The 19230-nt window shown below is 40.5% G+C and overlaps 1 protein-coding gene across 5 annotated transcripts in view; it reads right to left on the bottom strand.

The window, feature by feature from the left end:
• LOC140340525 (espin-like) overlaps window positions 1-19230 on the bottom strand; it is a 92424-nt gene that overhangs the window by 33154 nt on the left and 40040 nt on the right. For all 5 annotated transcript variants that reach the window (XM_072425786.1, XM_072425787.1, XM_072425784.1 and 2 more), the window contains exon 7: window positions 14592-14866. In XM_072425786.1, coding sequence (XP_072281887.1) covers window positions 14592-14866 — 275 coding nt within the window. The remainder of the gene's footprint in view (window positions 1-14591; window positions 14867-19230) is intronic.

The following is a 19230-nucleotide window of genomic DNA, read 5'->3' as shown; positions in this document are numbered from 1 at the left end:
GATCTGCATTTAGTGTTTTGACACAAACAGGAATGATCATGTAGACGGGTTCTTATTTTACCGGAAATATGAAGAAGAGACATAGGATCTCCTGACCTTTCACCACGCATATGACAAAACTACAATAACTGTGCTCAAACCAAGCCAGTCCCAATATGCGAATTAGGTTATTATTAAGCTCTAGTGTTAGGGAACTTGCTGCAGTATTGTTATTTGCAATTACATCTGCAAAAGCAAAACTACAAATGTTAAATGTCAAGTAAAGTTTATTTTAAAGTTGACAAGCCATGTCAGGAAAGGGGAACAGGGATGTTGCTCAACTTAGATCTCAAACTTTTGGTTGTGATCAGCATAGTGGGTGAGAACCTTTCCAAAAATCAGCCCACCGATGGTCAACCGGAAGCTAAACTGCACTGGAGAAAAGTGTGTGGGGGAAGAAGGCCGAATATACTCCTACAACCAGCTTGTGTGGGATTGGGGTCTACGGAGTCTGGTAAGGCAATCAGGCCATATTACAGTAGTTTCCTTTCGTTTTGCAAAAAGATTCCCCTAAATGCATTTCTGAAGGAGGCAGATTAAGATTTGGCTCTTCACAATGTCACCTATCAAGAAACATTAAGGCTTCCACTGCTGATTTCCTTCTGAAAATGCTGGCTGGCTCATATTTCTACATGACAAGTTTACTTTAAAAAGGGGAAAACTTAGCAATTAAACTGTGCTTATTTGTCATTTAGTAAGCATGCATAGGGCACAAGAAGGTGCTGAGATGTAACATTAAATAAAGACATCACCCTCTTGCTTATGTAGTATGGCAAAAAGCTTGTCAGTGACAAGAATGGCTGAACAGAATAACAAACAGCAAATTGCTTTACATACTGGGCCTGGTGTACTAAAGCTCTCCAAGACTGGAGAAGATAGACTATCATTGTTTAACCTGGGTTATCCAGCATATCTGCAAAGGATCTGGTCCAGGACAGAAAACATTTGCCAACTAATTGCAAATGATATGCAAGAAACCCATTCCAGGTTTGCTGGAACACCAGGCCTCATCCATGATAGTCTTATCTTCTCCAGTCCTGGAGAGCTTTAATAAATTAGCCCTCTGTACAATGATTCCATCTACATATGAGGTTCTGCTTTGAGCCTCCTCTAGTGCAAAATTGCTCCCAATGCTCAATTTTACAGCAAGGTCGTGGAAAATGCCACATACCGCAACTTTTCTAAAGATGCAAGAAATTGTACATTAATGTTATTTATAATTTTCTCATACAAAGCTGCTTTTATTTTTGAATTACTGCTGCCTTGAAACAGTATTGTCATCCCAACAGATATCCTGTGTTGGCTCAGCATACACGTGACATTATATGTTGTACAACACACTAGCACGCAGGAACAATATTGACAATGATTTTCCTTAATATAGGAATCATAGTTTGGCCAGGCTGAAACTCAATCCGCCAGTTATATTTCATAGAACTAAAGCTTGGATTGTGTAAATAGTTGTGAGCATTATTAACACACCATTGCACCTTTGTTCACGATGCACACAAAAGAACCATCACCCAGAAAATGAATTCTAGGAAATCAAGATAAAATAAAAATAGAAATAGAAAAAAAGAGTAAAATGATTGTAAATTGTCAGGCAAGCTGCTAAATACAAAGCTGTAATATTCATGTAATACTCAATACATGGAAACTGTTTGACGCGTCTAATAACTTGTCATTTTGTTACGCCAATCTTGAGATCTAGACACCTCTGCTACTCTCAGTTTGTGATTGGACAGTGAAGTAATAGAAGCTCACAGATAAAGTCATCCCTTAATAAAGGAGATCCCAACTGCTGCTCTTGTGCTGTTCTTGTGCAGGGGATAAAAAAGAAAAATCATCTACTTTTCCCAACTAAATAGATACAAATACTTTTAAAAACTCACACCTGCTTATCTATTTTTTTTTCTTTTTGAAGATTACAATAGTTTTACACTTCTGTGTGTTGTCAGTAGATGATTTTATATTCACAGAATACTTTCCCCCAGGTTACCGCCCCACTTTCTGGCTGCATGACACCTGGCATCATCCAACCACCTTCTGTGGGCTCAGTAAGCCATGGACACAACACCTAACCGTGAGTGGCAATATGTTAGAGTATGGATGTGTAAATTATTTAAAATTAGGTCCAGGAAGGTGTATGAGTAGATGGAGAGAAAAAGACTGCCCTTTTGGGAACCTGGGTTTTGTATTAGTTTGCATTTGACCTTCTCAATTTGCCATTGGCTTTTCCTTATGCAGAGCACCTTTAAGAGATGAGGTTGCCTAAGTTATAGAACCCTCCAGAAATGACAAGGCTTTCATGTGTATTCAGTAAAGAGATTGGTTTGGAGAGTAATTTCTCCTAGCTGAGGGATTGGTTGTCTTCTCCCTTCATTGGGTAATGTTCCTGATCTTTGTAGAAAAGGGGACTAAGGGGATGATCAATAAAAGACGTTATTCCTGTTTCCAATTACTGGGTTTGGCACCAAAAAAAGCAAGTGTGTACAAGGAAATACATTTTGGGAGAAATGGGAAGAAAGGGGTGAAAACCTGCCATAGAGAATCAACAAGGAATTGCTAAGGCTGGACAGCCCAGGGTCCCATGGCCCAGCTCAGCCAGGGGCTCAGGTCTTATCAGGGAGAAAAGCAGGAGAGCCTTCTATGGCCTGGGATACCTTTGAGGTACATGGAGAAGACTGTTGGGTAAGTAAAGCCCACAAAAGAACCCAATAAAGGACAGGAACCTTCGAGTGCTACATAATGACAGATGGGTTACCCATTCAACAAGGTGCACCATCGAAGTTCATTGTCCACAATTGGTTGACCAATTTCAAGAGCATGTTTGTCTCTCAGAGATTTGTAGGCTTTTCTTTGTGTGGTTCCAGTGCACTCCAGATCATGAACTGCCTGTTTGGAAATTCTGTGGTCCCTATCCCTCTACCCTCTATTTTACAGTCAGTCACTCCATCTCACTAAATTACTATTGCTGCCACTATATTCCTTATTCCCATAAACAATAAAATCTAAGACACTATCAGTGCTTCAAAGATCATCAACTGTGAATTCTATAAATAACTCATGAACAGGCATATTCTGAAGTCGAGACACCAGAAAAAGATAAAAGTAGTGTCTATACATTTCATAATCTAATTTACATACATACACATATTTATTACCTTACCAACAGATAAACATGAAAGACTTATTCTGGAGAAGAAAGTAGGACTTTGGTTGTAACAAATCTATATATTTACGACTCTGCTGCAAAGTTCAAAGTGAAGAGATTTCAGTGCTAGAAGATACAAATATTCAACTTGCAGGCAGATACCGTGCAAAAGAATTCACAGTTCTTGCTGGTGTTGGATCAGTAGCTTATACAATGTGTGATATAGGCCATTTCTGACTGCACCATTCCATTTCAGTCTCCATTTGCACGTTTGCAAGTGGCTGCAGTTGTGGTGGATTGCTGTGCAGTTCCTGGAAGTTGCTACAAGGAGCATGGTTGCTTTTCCTCCTCTGGAGGAGGAACTGCAACTTAACAGCTTAACCTCACAACAAAGTGGTGGTCAAACACTGTGGTTGGCAGCATAGTCATTGAAGAGGGGAGGCTGCCAGCAGCTAATGCCATGTTTATCAGCCACAAGTCTGAAAGGGGTCTACATTGACTTGCATCACCATTTCTATGGAAAGTGCTGTAGTACCTGTATATTTAAACAGCTAGAATAAGCCAATAGAAGTAAATTAATTTGTCTTGGTATTAGCCTCCTGTTACCTTTAGCACACCAGCACTTTAATTGGTAGAAGAAGGGTTAGGGGCAAACAGGCTCCACTGCAGCACGTGTCCATTGTACACTAGTAGGGGAAAAGAGCAAAGTCAAATAGCTTGGGTGTAGGACAAGCAACAGGATAAGCAGGGACTCAAGCAAGGCAGTAGAAAGTACCGAGGCAAACAGAATGAGGTCCAGGCTAGCGGCTGGCAAGAATCAAGGTCCAAACGGTCCAGGGTCAAAGCTGGTGGCAGAACTAAATGGGGTCAGGACAATCTGAGGTCAGAGCAGGAGGCAGCTGATATTCGTAAGCTTCTTCCCACTATCCTGTCATAGAATGGAGAGGGTCTCGGACCAGGTTGTAATCCTCAAATACAGTACAGGACACAGGAAATACAAGTCTAGGTGTCACCACTTAGAAAGGAGTCCTAGAACTTTACAATACCTGAACATGCTTTGTCATCCCAGATTAGGGGGAAGAAGATGCAGTAGCACAATTTAAGGTTACATTACAATCTAAGGTTTACCAAAGTTTTGACACAAAAGGGACTATCCAAACTATCCATTAAATTCGTATGCAACCTGGCAGGCCCTTGCACTACATAGTTTTTAGTAGATCAACAGGTTTTAAAAATATGTGAACTTTAAGCTTTATATATCTATGGATTGTGTGGCCAGAATTACTCTTGAATGGGTAGGATGGCTTTAACGCATCTATTTTGCTTGAAATATTTCACAAATATTCATGATTTTTCTGGAATACTTATATTCACTGTGTGGTGTTAGAACCATAGCCATCACTCTTGTAGATAAAGTCTCTATCAAGCAGAGTGCAGCTGTCAACATCTATTCTTGTTGTCTCTTTCACTCCGCATTGTACACAGCTCCATTCTTTAACACATTTCTCTGCCCATTACTTCTTCATGGCTCTTTTCATCATGTCAGTAGTGGTGTCATTTTCCCGATCAGTCCTTCCTGGTCTTTTAATTGTTAATGAACAGCAAGCAGTGAGTATCATTATGCATGCTTTTACTTTAGAGGCTCTAAAACAGAGATGGTCAACTTACCTGATACCGGGAGCCCCAAGCGTGACTTCTGACATTACATAAGGGTTGGACATAGTACTTAGGGAATGTAATGCTACAGAAAGCAGCCCGAGACATCAGACTTGCTACAAGAGATGGTCAGGAATTATGGGAATGCTACAAGAAATGGTCAGAGACAGTAAAAAATATGGAAAAGATAGTCCGATATTGTTAACATGCTATAGAAAGTTGAGTTGAGCACTGGGGATATGAGTTAGGAGACAGTTAAAGAATGGAGGAACATTGCACGAGACTACTAGAGAAAAGTGTTGCTGTTCAAAGGTCAAAATGACTCGAACATCCAATATTCGGTTTGGTCCTTTAATACTCAAAAAGGCCAGTGTCAATTCAAAATCAATAGAGGTTAGTCTATCCAATAATTGAGTTTATCCAATAATACTAACAAAAACTGCACGCCCCTTATAAATGGGCACTGCGAGTACCGTCCTCATTGGCTGGTGTTTATCATGGGAAGAACTCATGGGCACTCGCCAGCCAATGGTAATGCCACCCATCCCTGACAATTACCAGCCTCCGTCAACTGCCATTCAATGGGAACACTGCCTGCTGAGTACCTTTAATTATGGGCCTACGGGCAATGCCTATGTTGTTACCCATGCCTAAGAAGTTGTTCAAATACAGTGTCCAGCATTCTTATTGGCCGATGACTGTCAAGGACTAAACTGTTTCATGTTTGTAGAAACCCAGAAAAACATTGAACATTAAAATGGAAGTCATTGCTATTAGGGCCCCTTTACAAATCAGTTAGAAGTGGACAACAGAAAAAAAATAAATTAAACAAATCAATCTACACAATATTTTTCCTTTACTGGTTTTAGAAAGCATCAAAACATAGACTAATGCTTCTATAGGGCATAACAATAAAGTGCCAAAGGGCCACAAGTTAGGCACCAGGGTTCTAAGGGCTTGGCCACATGGATGGTTAGCATACATTCGAACCAACAATTTCCAGAGGGTCTAATTTTTATTAACTGCTCAACAACTGCTTTTCGCTTCTTTATCAGTGAAACAAATGAGTACAGAAGCCGGCTTTGATCGGTGGTTGACAGATGTTGCAAACTAACTAGGTTGACCATATACTCAGGTCCTATTTGCAGCAGTTGATTGCCTCTGAACAAAAGAGATGGCCGTCTGTTCTGTACATTAACCACCGGTCAACCACTATGGACAAAGTAGAAGAGGTTGTACGTAAATGCTGATAGAATGTTATACTCTTGCTGGCTGGTCTACATAAAGGGCAACAAAGAATGAATATTCACCAATCCTGGAGAAAATGCATGCTCTCTCCAGTGCTGGTCATAGAACCCTCTGTTATCTTCCCTACATTAGGGAACACCAGAGGTCCTAATGCCCTGTGCTGGTATTTGCCCCCCAAACTGCCCTGTATTACCAAGATGAATTTGCCATTTTGGAATGCTCAGCGGAATTCCTATTTAACCATATTTCCTGTTTGCTTCTATAAATGTGGACTAGGTCAAAGACCTCGGGAAGCAGGAAATATAGTACAATATTAAGCAACCCCACAATTATATAAAAGTTAACTTTAAATGCAGTTATGACTTTACTGCAGACTAACAGCATGCTATTGAAGGTTCAACTTCATGCTAAACTTCATACAAATAACTAAATACATTACAAAAATGTATATATGTAAGTTGGCAAAGCATATGAACACTCACTAAATAATTGTTGTTCGTTTGTTGCCAAATGATCGATCAGGTATGATTGTTATTTCCCATGGCGGAGAATGCAGAGGAGAGTCTACTGGTTGTCCTCCCCTTTCCCCTCTCATTGTGTTCAGCATTTGTTCATTCTACCGTCACTAGGAATGAGCAAGAGAGATAATTTCCAGCAACAGGAATTCAACGTCTGTCCATAGCTTTACCTGTCAAAGGATTTGTATTGCTATCTATTCGAAATTTACATGGACCTGACACATAGCATAGTCTGACCGGCGACCTTGCTGCAGTTCAGCACAGCCAAGTCATCTCCCAGCAAACTAGGTCAACTTTTAGCCTTCACATTTTCAGCCGTCACCTTTTCCATGCCTGTTTGTGCAGCACACCCAAATGACCCTTTATTCCCCACGCCTCTCCTAGTCGACATTTTGCTTGCAGAAGTAGGTGCAATCAAGTCACATTTCTGTACTGGCCACAACAAAACACCTTTAATATATTTTTAATAAATACATAATGATGTTCATTGGTGCTTTTTTATATCTGCAGGTTTAAAGAGACCCTGTCTGCAACTTAAATAGCAGGTATAAGTGCAAAATACTTTCCCGACAAATCCTTTTTTAATCACTGCAATGTGCAATTAAATTTGCTAGACATTTTCCTAGCACATCACCTCCCCTCCTTGCAAGACATAGCCCTCTTTGCTTCTAGATGTGAAAAACTCCTTGTACCAGCCCAGCTCTTCTATCCCTCTTTTTACCTCCCGATATAACCTATGTAGCCTCATGAAAAGAAGCAAAGGAGAATGTGCCAACTGTGAAGCAGCTCTGAGTCTGCTGAGAATGTTGGCATCACATGCAAGATGGTGGCACCAAACAACAATCTTATGGCTTTTGGTTGTCTACACAAGGGTGACCTTTATAGATATATCACATGCCTAAAAATATGGTAATTGTACAAATAATAAATGGTAAATTATTGACCATATGCCGATGTTTTCAAAAGTAGGCCAAGGGATGAACCCAATGATGCCCAGGGAAAGCAATTTGCTATCTTAATAAATCATATACCTATAACTTGCATTTTGCTTCTTTATAACTGACTTCTGGAAAATATCAAAGCTTTATTCTGTACCTTTCTGCCCTTTATAAGCCACAGCTATTAAAGCTAATTCAGGAAATAACACGCTGATAGAGCTGATGAACAAAGTTCACCCTCCACCCTATTTCTGTACATAGTTGGTAAATCGTTCACTCTGATAAATAAGAAAGGGTGAAAACAGATAAAGGACAACATCCAGTTCTATTATTGGAGATTTCATGCGTGCTGAGTCAGTAGTGGAGATGATGTTGGTTTGTTTAGTTATGAATATTATACTTTGTAAATGGCAAAATAAAGGAATTTTAAAAGTTTAACAGCCCTTTGCCATCAACTGGGGAGCTGCCAACTGCACCATTTCATACCATGGATGTGAAACTGCTGCTGTGGGCCCAGGAGCTGAAAAACGCACCACAGGTAACACAATCTGCATGCAGTTATGGTCACAGTGCAAATCTTCAAACAACAACAGCATGCCGCAGGGTAATCTGTCACTTTTAGGAACTGTGCTGTGATCTGCGCAGCCTCATGCAAAATATATTCCCCAACCTCTCCTATTAGATTCAATGGGAAAGGTTGGGGACACTGTTGAGCCTCTTGCAGAATGCTGTGGTTGACCAAGTCCTAAAGCTGATAAATATCTACCCCCAGAGACGCACCAGTGGACACAGTCTGACCACACCTTGGCCCTTTACACATCATAATAACGTAGTGTTGTTAATGTTCACAAATGATGTAATTTGCAAAATACGGGGACTTTCCTTCAGAGTTGGACACCTGATGAGTTGTTGCTAAAGGATCAAAGGACCCCTGTGTTTCCCCTAAAAGATTTCTCACACCAACCCCATACGACTTTCTTCCTGGGTTCAAGAGCCTCTAGCTAAAATAGACAAGCTCATTATTGGTAGAGAGTCAAAACATTTTGCAGGACTGCAAACCGGTTCTACCAATTCAAGGGGGTACCCACTACTACCAAAATTGCCCAGGAACACCTGATTCTCCCAGGTAGACAGAAATAGAGGCCAGAGTTCAAGTATCAAGACATAGGAAGCCAGAATGAGATCTGGCCCATCAGTTCTCCGAACAACTAAAATATCACTATTAACGGACTGGCCCTTTTCAGGAAGTAAATGGAAACATCGCTGGAAAGGGGCCTAGACTGGATCTCCACCTGGGGTTAGACAGCCAAAGAGCTCACATTTCAGACACCAAACACTAGTGTATACTTTTCTGTGCTATCTGTAGCCTACAACTGTGCAGCTCAGCTTTGCAAGCTCAACAATTAAAAGCAGTGCAATAAAATTCTTATCTACGCTAGCTGCTCAGCCAGTAAGAATAACAACAGCTGCAATGAACACACTTGCCCATCCATATCATGCAAACGAACCTCATCTTCTATTATGATGAGAAACACAATGCAATTATTCTTTCCAAGATCTAAGTCCATCCCTTATTATGCCCCCCGTACAATGAGGAGCTCTGCAAAGCTGGGACTCTGCTTAATCATTTATAATCACCTTTCACGGCTCCGATTTCTGTCCCTAGACATGGAATGCAAAAGTATCGATCACTACAAAACCACAGCCTCCAACCCCCCATATTGACACACCAATTGGAAATGTAAGGGGTGGGTATAGACATAGTCGATTTCTTTAATGGCCTTTTTGATCAGTATTAGAACCAACAATTGAATTGACCTTTTTCAGCTTTTTACAAGTATCTAATGTACCAAGCAACTCAATAACTTATCTGTAATAAAAAAAATGTAATCTGCTATAAATATGAAAAGAAACATCCACCTATATACATTTCTTTATCTTAAACAGGCCAATCCCTATCATTCATAGGATAAGATATGCGATGAAAGACATCAATTTTAAGCGGGACTTTTAAGGCCAGTAGCAATTTATTACAAAAATAACAAAATTAATAATATATAAAAAAAATAATAAAATAATAAACATTAAAAACAAACATTTCAAATACATAAAACACAAAAAAATCGTGGGTGTATATAATGATCTCACAGAATACCTCAAAGGGTTTAAAGTCGGAATTACTTCTCGACGCATTTCGCGGAAAAAATCCGCTTCTTCAGGAGGAAGGAGAGAAGTCTGATGTTTGTACTTCCAGCAGCCCTCTTATTTAAAATTGTTACCACGAAAGAGGTTATAGCGGCAAATCCCGTTTAGCTAATTAGTGAGTAATCTCATTCAATTTTCAATATAAATCACAGTGATCAGTTTCATGTTCTTCAGTACTCAAACAGATATATACAAACATACAGCCCAACACCACAACCATGTTCCTATTCCATCGGCTTCCCTTGCAAATGAGTCAGCGACACTGAGTGAGCAGCAACCACATTTCAGAGCAGCGCATACAAAAGTTAGGTTGTAGATGGTTAAAAAAATGAAGTTTTTGGCCCATGAAGCTGAAATCCCCCTTCCTAGATGTACATGCCCAAGTGACTGATACAATTAGCTCAGGATAAACCAGCCTTGGGGCTGACATTAAGCCAAGCCTTTTCTGCTTGGGTTATCCAAACTGTTGAATGTAGTATTGTCATTTGTTAGGTTTTCCAAAAAGAGAGGCAAAGATACAGTGAAGAACACACTTAGGATTACCATATTATATTATGAATATGAGATTATCATCATCTTGTTAACATTTGAAAATGACGTCAAAACTCAAATGGGTAAGCTATAACAAAATAAAAGGTCACAGTCTCTACATAATTTATTAAATTTAATTTCAGTTTAATTTTCTCACAAAAGGACTTCCCATGTTCCCTTTTAGCTCTCGTCAGTCTCTTAACCGGACCTAATTAAAGAGATTATACACTAGGCCATCACTTTCTCTTGCTGGGGGACCTTGTAAAAAGTCCGCCTGCCAAGTGAACATAATGGATGCATTGTATGCTTTGTGACGATGTTTACCCACCGGCTCCCATAATGAAAAGAAGCATTGGGTACCATTGATCTCAGGAAGGAAAGCTTTGTTGGAGGAAGACAAAACACTGCTAGGAAAATTAAAGGGCCGGGCTGGATTTTAAAATTCTATATCTTTAAAAACAGACGTTTGGGAGGTTGTGACCTTGTGCAACTCCTGGCAGGTGCGATGTTGTGTAGGTTGCGTTATACAATTGATGTGAAGGCGGTGTGGTGATTCACCTTTAATGTAAATGTCTCCATGAATTAGGATCCTATTGCAGAGCTGTGTTTGCACTGTAAGGTTTTGCATTATTATTAGCTTTTGTTATATGTCGTAGCTCCAACGTAAGCCGTGGCCATTGGACGACAGTTGAACGTGCAGGAACCATTTATACAAGGACACCTTTGCATCCAGATTCGGGGATAATCATAAATGGCCAGATGACATTGGTGCCTATGATCTCCTGTATTGGACCCACTGTCTAAAAAATGACTAAGTGATAATAACTCCAGCCAAACTTTTTTTTTTTTTCAAAAATCTACCTTACTTTTATGGCTGTGACCTTATTCAGGAGATCACCAGGACAAGAAATGTGAAGAATACATGTCAAATATTACTATAACCTGGTGTTTTTCTTTGCTTGGTTTAAGACAGCTTTAAGGCTACGTACACACATGAAATGGTTCTCGTCCAATAATCGGCTACGGGCTGATAGACGAGAACCTGACGTGTGTACAGCGCTCGTAGTCCATCGTCTGAACGACTGTCCTGGTGGATCCACAGACGATGGACGGCGAACTATCCTAATGTAAGTGAAGGGGGAGAAAGCACAGCAGGGTGCCGCTCTGTCTCCCCCTTCCCTATAGAGCAGAACATATGTATGTACAGCACTCGTTCATGCATCGTGCAGTCGTTAGAAAGGATGGTGAAAGATCCTTTCCAACGACAAATATTGCACGTGTGTACATAGCCTAAGAGATAAGTGGGAACAATGTAACTGATAACACAGCATAAGAGGTTATTAGGTACTCATATAGCAAAATGCTTGTGTACTAACAGACCAAAAAATGAGAAAATAAAAGCATTTGATTGCCAGAATTTGCATTCACTGTAACACAAGTTTTTGCAGGGGGTGACAGCTCCTGTATTGTAACCCAACCCCTGCTCTGAATTGTGTCACCTGTACATCATCCAAGGGCCCATTTACAACGCTGAGCAGAATTTATTCAATAGGGACGTAGACATTTTGAAGATTAGAGACTTTGATAAAATGCTGAAGAGATTCCATTTCTAATGGAGCACAAACCACAATACAAACCAGAATACCAACCTTGGTTCAGAAACATGTAATTTGCTTTGCTGACATGCTGGACAAAGTGCGAGTTTCTTATAAAAGTACAATTAAAGGCTTATGTATGACAGTCTATACAGGCACTAAATGCAGTTACTATGCAATGCTCAAGCCTCAGAGTAAAAAGAAAATGTTCGCCATCAAATCCACCTTTATTTGTGTCTCACCCACACCCCACCCCAGACACTGCATATTACAGGGGGAAGGGTTCGGTGCTGTAAATCCAGAGGGACTAAGCATGACCAGGTGCCGTTTGAAAAGCTACAGGTTTAAAAGATACATCCCCTACATCAAGGGTCCCCAACCCCCGGTCCATGGCCCACTAGTGAGAGCACATGGACCAGCGGTGGTCCACGGCTCTGGCCAGTGCACACCCCCGAGCAGGGTCAGGAGAAGGAGCCCGCTTAGGGGGGTGCCAGCCAGAGCCATGGACCATGTATCCCATAGGCATTGCAGGCTCAGAGACACAACCCCCTCAGACCTGTGATGGGAGAGTGGCGGGTTCTGGCATCATGACATCACTTTGGGGGAAGTTTCTTCCCTTTTTTGGCGACACATGGCTCCCCAAGCATGCGCGGTCTGGAGTCTGTGAGCTCCAAAAGGTTGGAGACCACTGCCCTACATGACCTTATCAGAATACGGAGGTATAATCAGCTATGGCCTACATGAGAGTGATTGTTCTACTCAGAATTCATGATCAGTGCAGTATCTTTGCCACCGCATCCCAGGAAGCTGCATTAGGTGGACTTCACTATCCAGATCAACAGGTATTTGTGGTACTTTGTAGGAGGACTAACCGAAAACCTAAATGCAGCACATACTTTTTTGTTTTAATAAGGATCCATGGTTCTCAAGTTATCTGAATGCATTCCCAGCTATTTCCTAGTTGATAAAGGCTACATTTTCTCACATTTTGTAGCTGAATACTGCAGAAAAAAATGTCTTGTAGCTCTTTCTGTAGGATAATATTGTAAATGACTATATATACTCAAGAATAAACAGATTTTTTTTGGCCCTCAATATGCCTTAGTATAAACATCTCTGTTTATCTGCTAGTTGCACCAGTAGATGGCACGGTGACTTCTTGTAAAGCAGGGGTCAGCAAACTTTTATGGCCACTAGGCCATTTCAGGGGTGAGCGGGAGCACACTAGGCCGGAGTCCCGCCCTAATGGCTCCACCCACCACAAGGTAAAGCCCCCTGAAGTGAAATCCCTCTCCTCCGTATGCATTGCAGAGGAGTGGGATTTACCTTCAGGGTGCTTTCCCTATTTACTGCGGCAGCGGAAGTATCAACGCCGGCCGCAGTAAATAGGGGAGCAACAGCAAGGAGGCGGCACCGGAGCTCCGGCAGCTCTGGCTCCGGTAGTTCCTGACTCCCCCCGGATTGGCCAGGGTGCGTTAGGCTGGAACGAACTATTGGCTAGGCCATATCTGGCCTAAAGGCCAAAGTTTGCCGACCCCTGTTGTAAAGTGTCAAACGAACTCATTATTAGCTGCAATCATCTCACAAAGCAGTAGTTTGTTACACACTATACCAGAGGACACAGTGCCATCTATTGTTGGCCAACAACTATACACAAATATTCAGACCCATCACAACCTACTCAAAAGTACAAAATACTTTACCGTGGAAAAATGGGGGGGGGGGATGATCATGCCCATGCAATTTAAATGTTTCCATTGATCACTGATCATGGATGTACTTATTTATTAGCATTCCTATTGATTTCCATTTTGAATATTAGCATTGGCTGATGCATTTTGTGCTCTGGGTTTATACTTAAGCCAATGCATGTTACCAATATTAAAGAGAGTGTTTTTTTTCTGGAGACAATATGTAACCCTTTAAAGAGTTATTTTACTCCACTTGGCCTCCTCTGCTCCATCAGCTCTGAATATAGGTGATGCTGTTCGATACAAAGCTAAAAAGTCCCCAAGACTCTACATGATGAATCACATGCAAAGCAACCAAATAATAGTAAGGTCCAACTGCAATTTTGTTAAGAAGGGGAATTAGGTTTTATTTGCCGTCTATGACCTGGCTGCATAAAATTCCCAAGCATTATTTGCCTCAATGACGGTTTTCTTCAAGACAGGGAGTGGAATCTCCCCAGCTATTTTCTATTTACAGATTGGGAACACAAACAATATAAACAGTAAACTGGTATTTGCACAGGAACATGCCATTTGCCTGGCTGCCATGATGACCATCTTGCTTCAGTTCTCCAAGTTTAGAACCCATGCTCAATAGTTGTCACTAGAAGTGAGCACAGTGATGAATGACCATATGAGTGATAATTTCCTGCCACGGTATAAATGCACAGGTACCGTACAGATTAACCTTGTTCTGTTCTATTTCTATTCTACATGCTTGTTCTAAATATGCCTGATGACAAAGGACCAATATAACAGTCAGGCAAATCGGCTTTCCTGAAGGAGCTTGGCAATGGTATCCCCTGTTCCTTTTCAGGAAAGTATGACTGGCTTTATTCCAGGTACAGTGTTTTCAGTACAGCATTAGCAGATTTTTGGGATGTTCCCATGTTGCCGGGTGGTTCTCATTAATCCCCAAAGCCAACCTATGAGTCCCCACAATTAAATATTCAGGTCAAGTATAGGTTGCAAATTACCTCTTCATTCAGTATTTCACTTTCCACGTGCCGAAGATTGTTCTTCGCTTGGACGTAGATCTCCGATGTGTGCTGACCCTCAGGGGGGTTTGGCGCTGGATAACAAGGGGGTGGCGGGAGTCTGGAATCTGGAGCCGGTGGTGGTGGAGGAGGAAAGGCAGGTGGAGGGGGTGGAGGAATGCTACTGTCACCTTTCTTGCCTCCATTTGGGTCTATTTCAGGATTCAACATGTCCATGTAAGTTTTCATGTCATTAGTAGCTGTTTCAGGGGGTCCTAAAGAAAGCAAAATACAAGGCTGCATTAGGGATTTAAAGCATTAGTAATATATGTGTGATTTGGGTGATATCACATTAGGGAGATTTCCCTTTACTGCCTGCCCTGTAGACTTAAGAAATAGGAGGATCTCTCCGTACCACATGATTAGATGTCCTGGGGTAACTCAATGTTGGATTCCCTTCTCTTTCATTCCTGGTGATTGGGACAATTACAGATGCTAAATTAGGTAAACAGACAGTAATAAAAAACTTTGTGAACAAATTTTGCTTAAGTTATACTTTAAGTCCTTGTTTTGGATAGATTGAGAAGGATTTAATATTTCTACCAATGCAAAATATCAATGGCCTGAGAGGGACGGGACGCCCTACAGATCCAGCCTGAGAGGTTGCAACACATGGACTCCATTTAGTCCTGTGTAATAATCCAATCACCAGCACATTCACTTGGCAGGTTGGCAGGACTCAAATGCTGCAAACAGAAACCTTGCTGAATATCTGCCATCTCATACCTATGATAAACCTTAGAATGGCCAACACCAGTCCCAGGAATGCAGATTACACCCAGAGATGTTAGTGGTATACAGTACTATGATCCTTTATCATTTAAGACTTGAGTCAGATCAAAGAAGATTCTTCAACAATTTGGAAAATCTGTGCAAGCATACATACCTCTGGAATCATTATCTCCCTCCAGAATAGCCATTTCCACCATGGGTTCAAACTTTGGCTGATTGACCGTTAATTGAAGATGCCTTATATATCTGAGGTCAAAACCACTTGGTAGAGCCATCTGCATGTCTGTAATGTTTTAGGATATCTGTAAAGATATTCTTCCACCCACTGCTGTAGGGTGGCAATCTTTCCACTTACCATGAATTTAGAAGGCTTTTTTCCCCAATGACTCTAGTTTTAGCAGGGGTTCTTCAAAGCCTAAAAAAAACTTTAGGAGTTCTTCTGGGGTAAAACTATTGGAAAAAGTTGCTCTAGAAGCCAATTTATAACACAAAGAGCATGATTTATTAAAGCTCCCCAAGACTGGAGAAGATAGACTATCATGGAATCTGGAATGGATGTGGATGAAACCAATTCCTAACTAATATAAATTAGATTTTAGGAAATCCATTCTAGGTTTGTTGGATCACCCAGGTTCCCCCATGATAGTCTATGTTCTCCCGTCTTAGAGAGCTTTAATAAATTAGCCCCAATATTTGCAGTATTCAAGATCAAAAGCATTTGTTTTATTATTCTGGTTATTTATTGCCAGATCCCACTTTCAATAACAAAATCGGAAAATTTCCCACGTTTAGTGGCTGGAGACCCTTCACCAGTGGCAGACTCATGGAAACTTGACTTCTTTAATGACAAGTCACTCAATCCCTGCCAAAATGGTGCTGAATAGTTCATTTGGAACACCAACATAGACCTATCCCTGCATAGGGCAGAAGAAATTACTCCAGGATAATGACCAATGAATATTGTGGATTGAGTCACAGGTGGTGAACTGGCATATCATATCATTCAACTGGCATAGTCCTTGACCAAACAGATAAAAATCAAGACTACTTTAGCAATTTTTTGATGCTACAATGCATTAAAATTGGTTGTCCCCAAGTTGTGTTGCTCACAAATGAAAAAAAAAAAAAGAAGGAGACCCATAAACTGATGACACAGCGTTGTCTCACCAGGAAAAAATAACTTGTCAGACACTTTTATGCTACAAGAAATCCTAGAAGGAAGATTAAAAAAAACAGGTTTTGATTTTACAATAGTGATGTAACGTGAGCACAGGACGGCTGAGGTGTGTGAAAAATATTTCAATGAGTGGATGGAAAAAATGAGTGAATGTGCAAGTTTAGATTTTTATCAAGAACCATTTCAAGAAAGCGATGTTATTACCAGTTGCATGTAAATGCTTGGTAGGTCATATCAGATTACGAGGCAAAGCGGAGGGCATTGATGGTGATAAAGGATCAGTCATCTGTAGAAAGAATGATCATTCCTCCTTTTATGGGCAAAACATCACATCAACAAACTATTTCTGATCGTTTTGGGTTTTTCTGATGGTATTTCAGATCTCTTCTGTTGACCGCCTGCGTGTGTGCTGTGAGACACCAAAATGCTCCTATATCCATTTAAAAGGAATGTAGGTAATGGAAGGACACATTGAATCGAAAGATTGATTATTCTACCCATTTGGGATATTATGGCAAACCTATGGGAATAAGTGGTACCGGAGAACCAAGAGTAGCCGCCATGAAGGTTTATTGATTGGGTATTTTGGCACATTATATTGTTATCTGTAAATCTCATGGATGTTGCACGGAGCTGGTACAATCAAATTGTAATTTTTTGGACCACTTGGGGTATATTACATTAGAGAATGTACCTGGGTTTTTTGCCTTCTTCTGGATCAACTATGTCCATAGGGTTTTATATTTGGGATATCTTTATTTATTTCCCTGGGAGTTACATGATGGACTTATGTCTTTTTTCAACCTGACTTACTACGTAACTATGAATAATATAGATATTCAGATATTTTTACACATGACCCAATGTGTGGACACCTATCACACCTGTTTAAAATGGAACTACAAACGGCCTCTACAAATTGAAAATCTGCCACCCAAATACTTTTCATTTAGCATATCAAAAAAACATGCTTACCAGTTCGTAGAACCCAGCGATGTCTTCTTCTCACACATTTTCTTTTTCGAATTTGTTTTCTTTGCCATATTGCATTTGAGAGTCATCGGTCACCTTTGAATTTCTCACCAGATACCTACTGGTACGCCACTACAAACATGCAAGATCTATAGGATGTTCTGAAGCCTTCTAAGATGCGTTGCACATCTCAGGAGGCTTCATGGAAGTGTACAGAGCTTGTTTATGGGTAGTGTAGTCATACTCACCTAGGCAAAAGATACAGAAATGAACTAAATTATGTACAATTGTGTAAAGGGGACCAAAGGTAAGAAAGTACAAAGATTGGTAAGGTCTACTCTAATCACCCCATTCCAAAACCGTAGACATTAAAATATTTGTCCTCCTTGTGAGCATACCAGGCTCTACTCTTCTAGGAAGACAATCCATAACTTTATGGATTGCACCTGTAGGAATTTGTGTCCATTCCACCTAAACAGCATTTGTGAGGTCAGGACTGATTTGAAAAAAAAAAAGAATTCTTACTTGCAAGTGGTGCTTCAATTTTCTCCAAAGGTGTTCAGTGGAGTTGAGGTTAGATCTAGTTCCTACCCACCATCAAAACCATCTCACCAAACCAATGTCTTTGGCTTTGTGCTCAGGACCGCACTCATTGGAACAATATGGGGCTTTGGCCAAACTGACCACAAGATTAGGCGTGACAATTCTTTGAAATGTCTTTGTGTATTGTAGCATTACTAGAACCCTAAATCAAAAACACTGGAACGCAAACATTTGAAGGCGACACATACTTTTAGCCATTTAGGTAAGTGTAATGGACAATTAGTAATGTAATTTTGAGCCTTTACCAAAGGTAATCTCCATAATTCTGAATGTAAATCATAGATATGTTCTATTTTTTATAAAGCTCCATCATCTCTCATGGAATGGCAATGTTCACAATTGTTCTGATTATTAAACCCAAGGATTGTCATGCGACAGAAGACGCATGAGCAGCACCAATTCATTCCAACCATATTTAAATATAAACCTATTGCAGCTATTTTTTGCTTTAGGTTTCTGACACAGACAAATACAAGGCTTTATAGAGACATTATCAAGGTGACAAAGGCAACATGGCACGTGGTCACTGTAATAAACTAGAAAGTCATAAATCTAGAATCAACGTCACTGCACCATCATATCAGTTCCTCGGTGCACAGGTCACTGGCAGTGCTAAGATACAGGTAATAGCTACTTTCATTTTCAGCGGCGGATACATTGTTTCCTGGATGTTCACCTTCTACAGGGTAATAAAATAGCCGTCATTTATTTATACTTCACATAAATACACAATCTAAAGCTGCCACATCCAACAAGTGCCAAATTGACTACGTCGGCACGGCTGGTGATAAAGTGTATCCTAACCCAAGAGAACTAGGGCTAAGTACATTTTCTGCAAGTCAAGAAAATACTTGTTGATCCTCTAACATAGGGCCCTTGTATATTGCCCAGAAATTAATTCCCAAATGCTGTCATCAGCTAAAAGCAATACCCTTCTATGTAATAGAGAGATGTGATGTGTAGTCCAACACAGGTGAGCGGCCTGGGGGAACATTGGTGCATTTATTTACATGGATACAGAGTTGTCACAATAATATTAGGAGTGAAATATTGACAGGATTGCCAGGTGAAAACAAAGAAAGCTAAGAAAAAAAA

The sequence above is a fragment of the Pyxicephalus adspersus genome, chromosome 11 (genome assembly GCF_032062135.1).
Source record: "Pyxicephalus adspersus chromosome 11, UCB_Pads_2.0, whole genome shotgun sequence".
In the NCBI taxonomy this organism is placed as follows: domain Eukaryota; kingdom Metazoa; phylum Chordata; class Amphibia; order Anura; family Pyxicephalidae; genus Pyxicephalus; species Pyxicephalus adspersus.
This window is presented reverse-complemented; position numbering and strand designations above follow the sequence as displayed.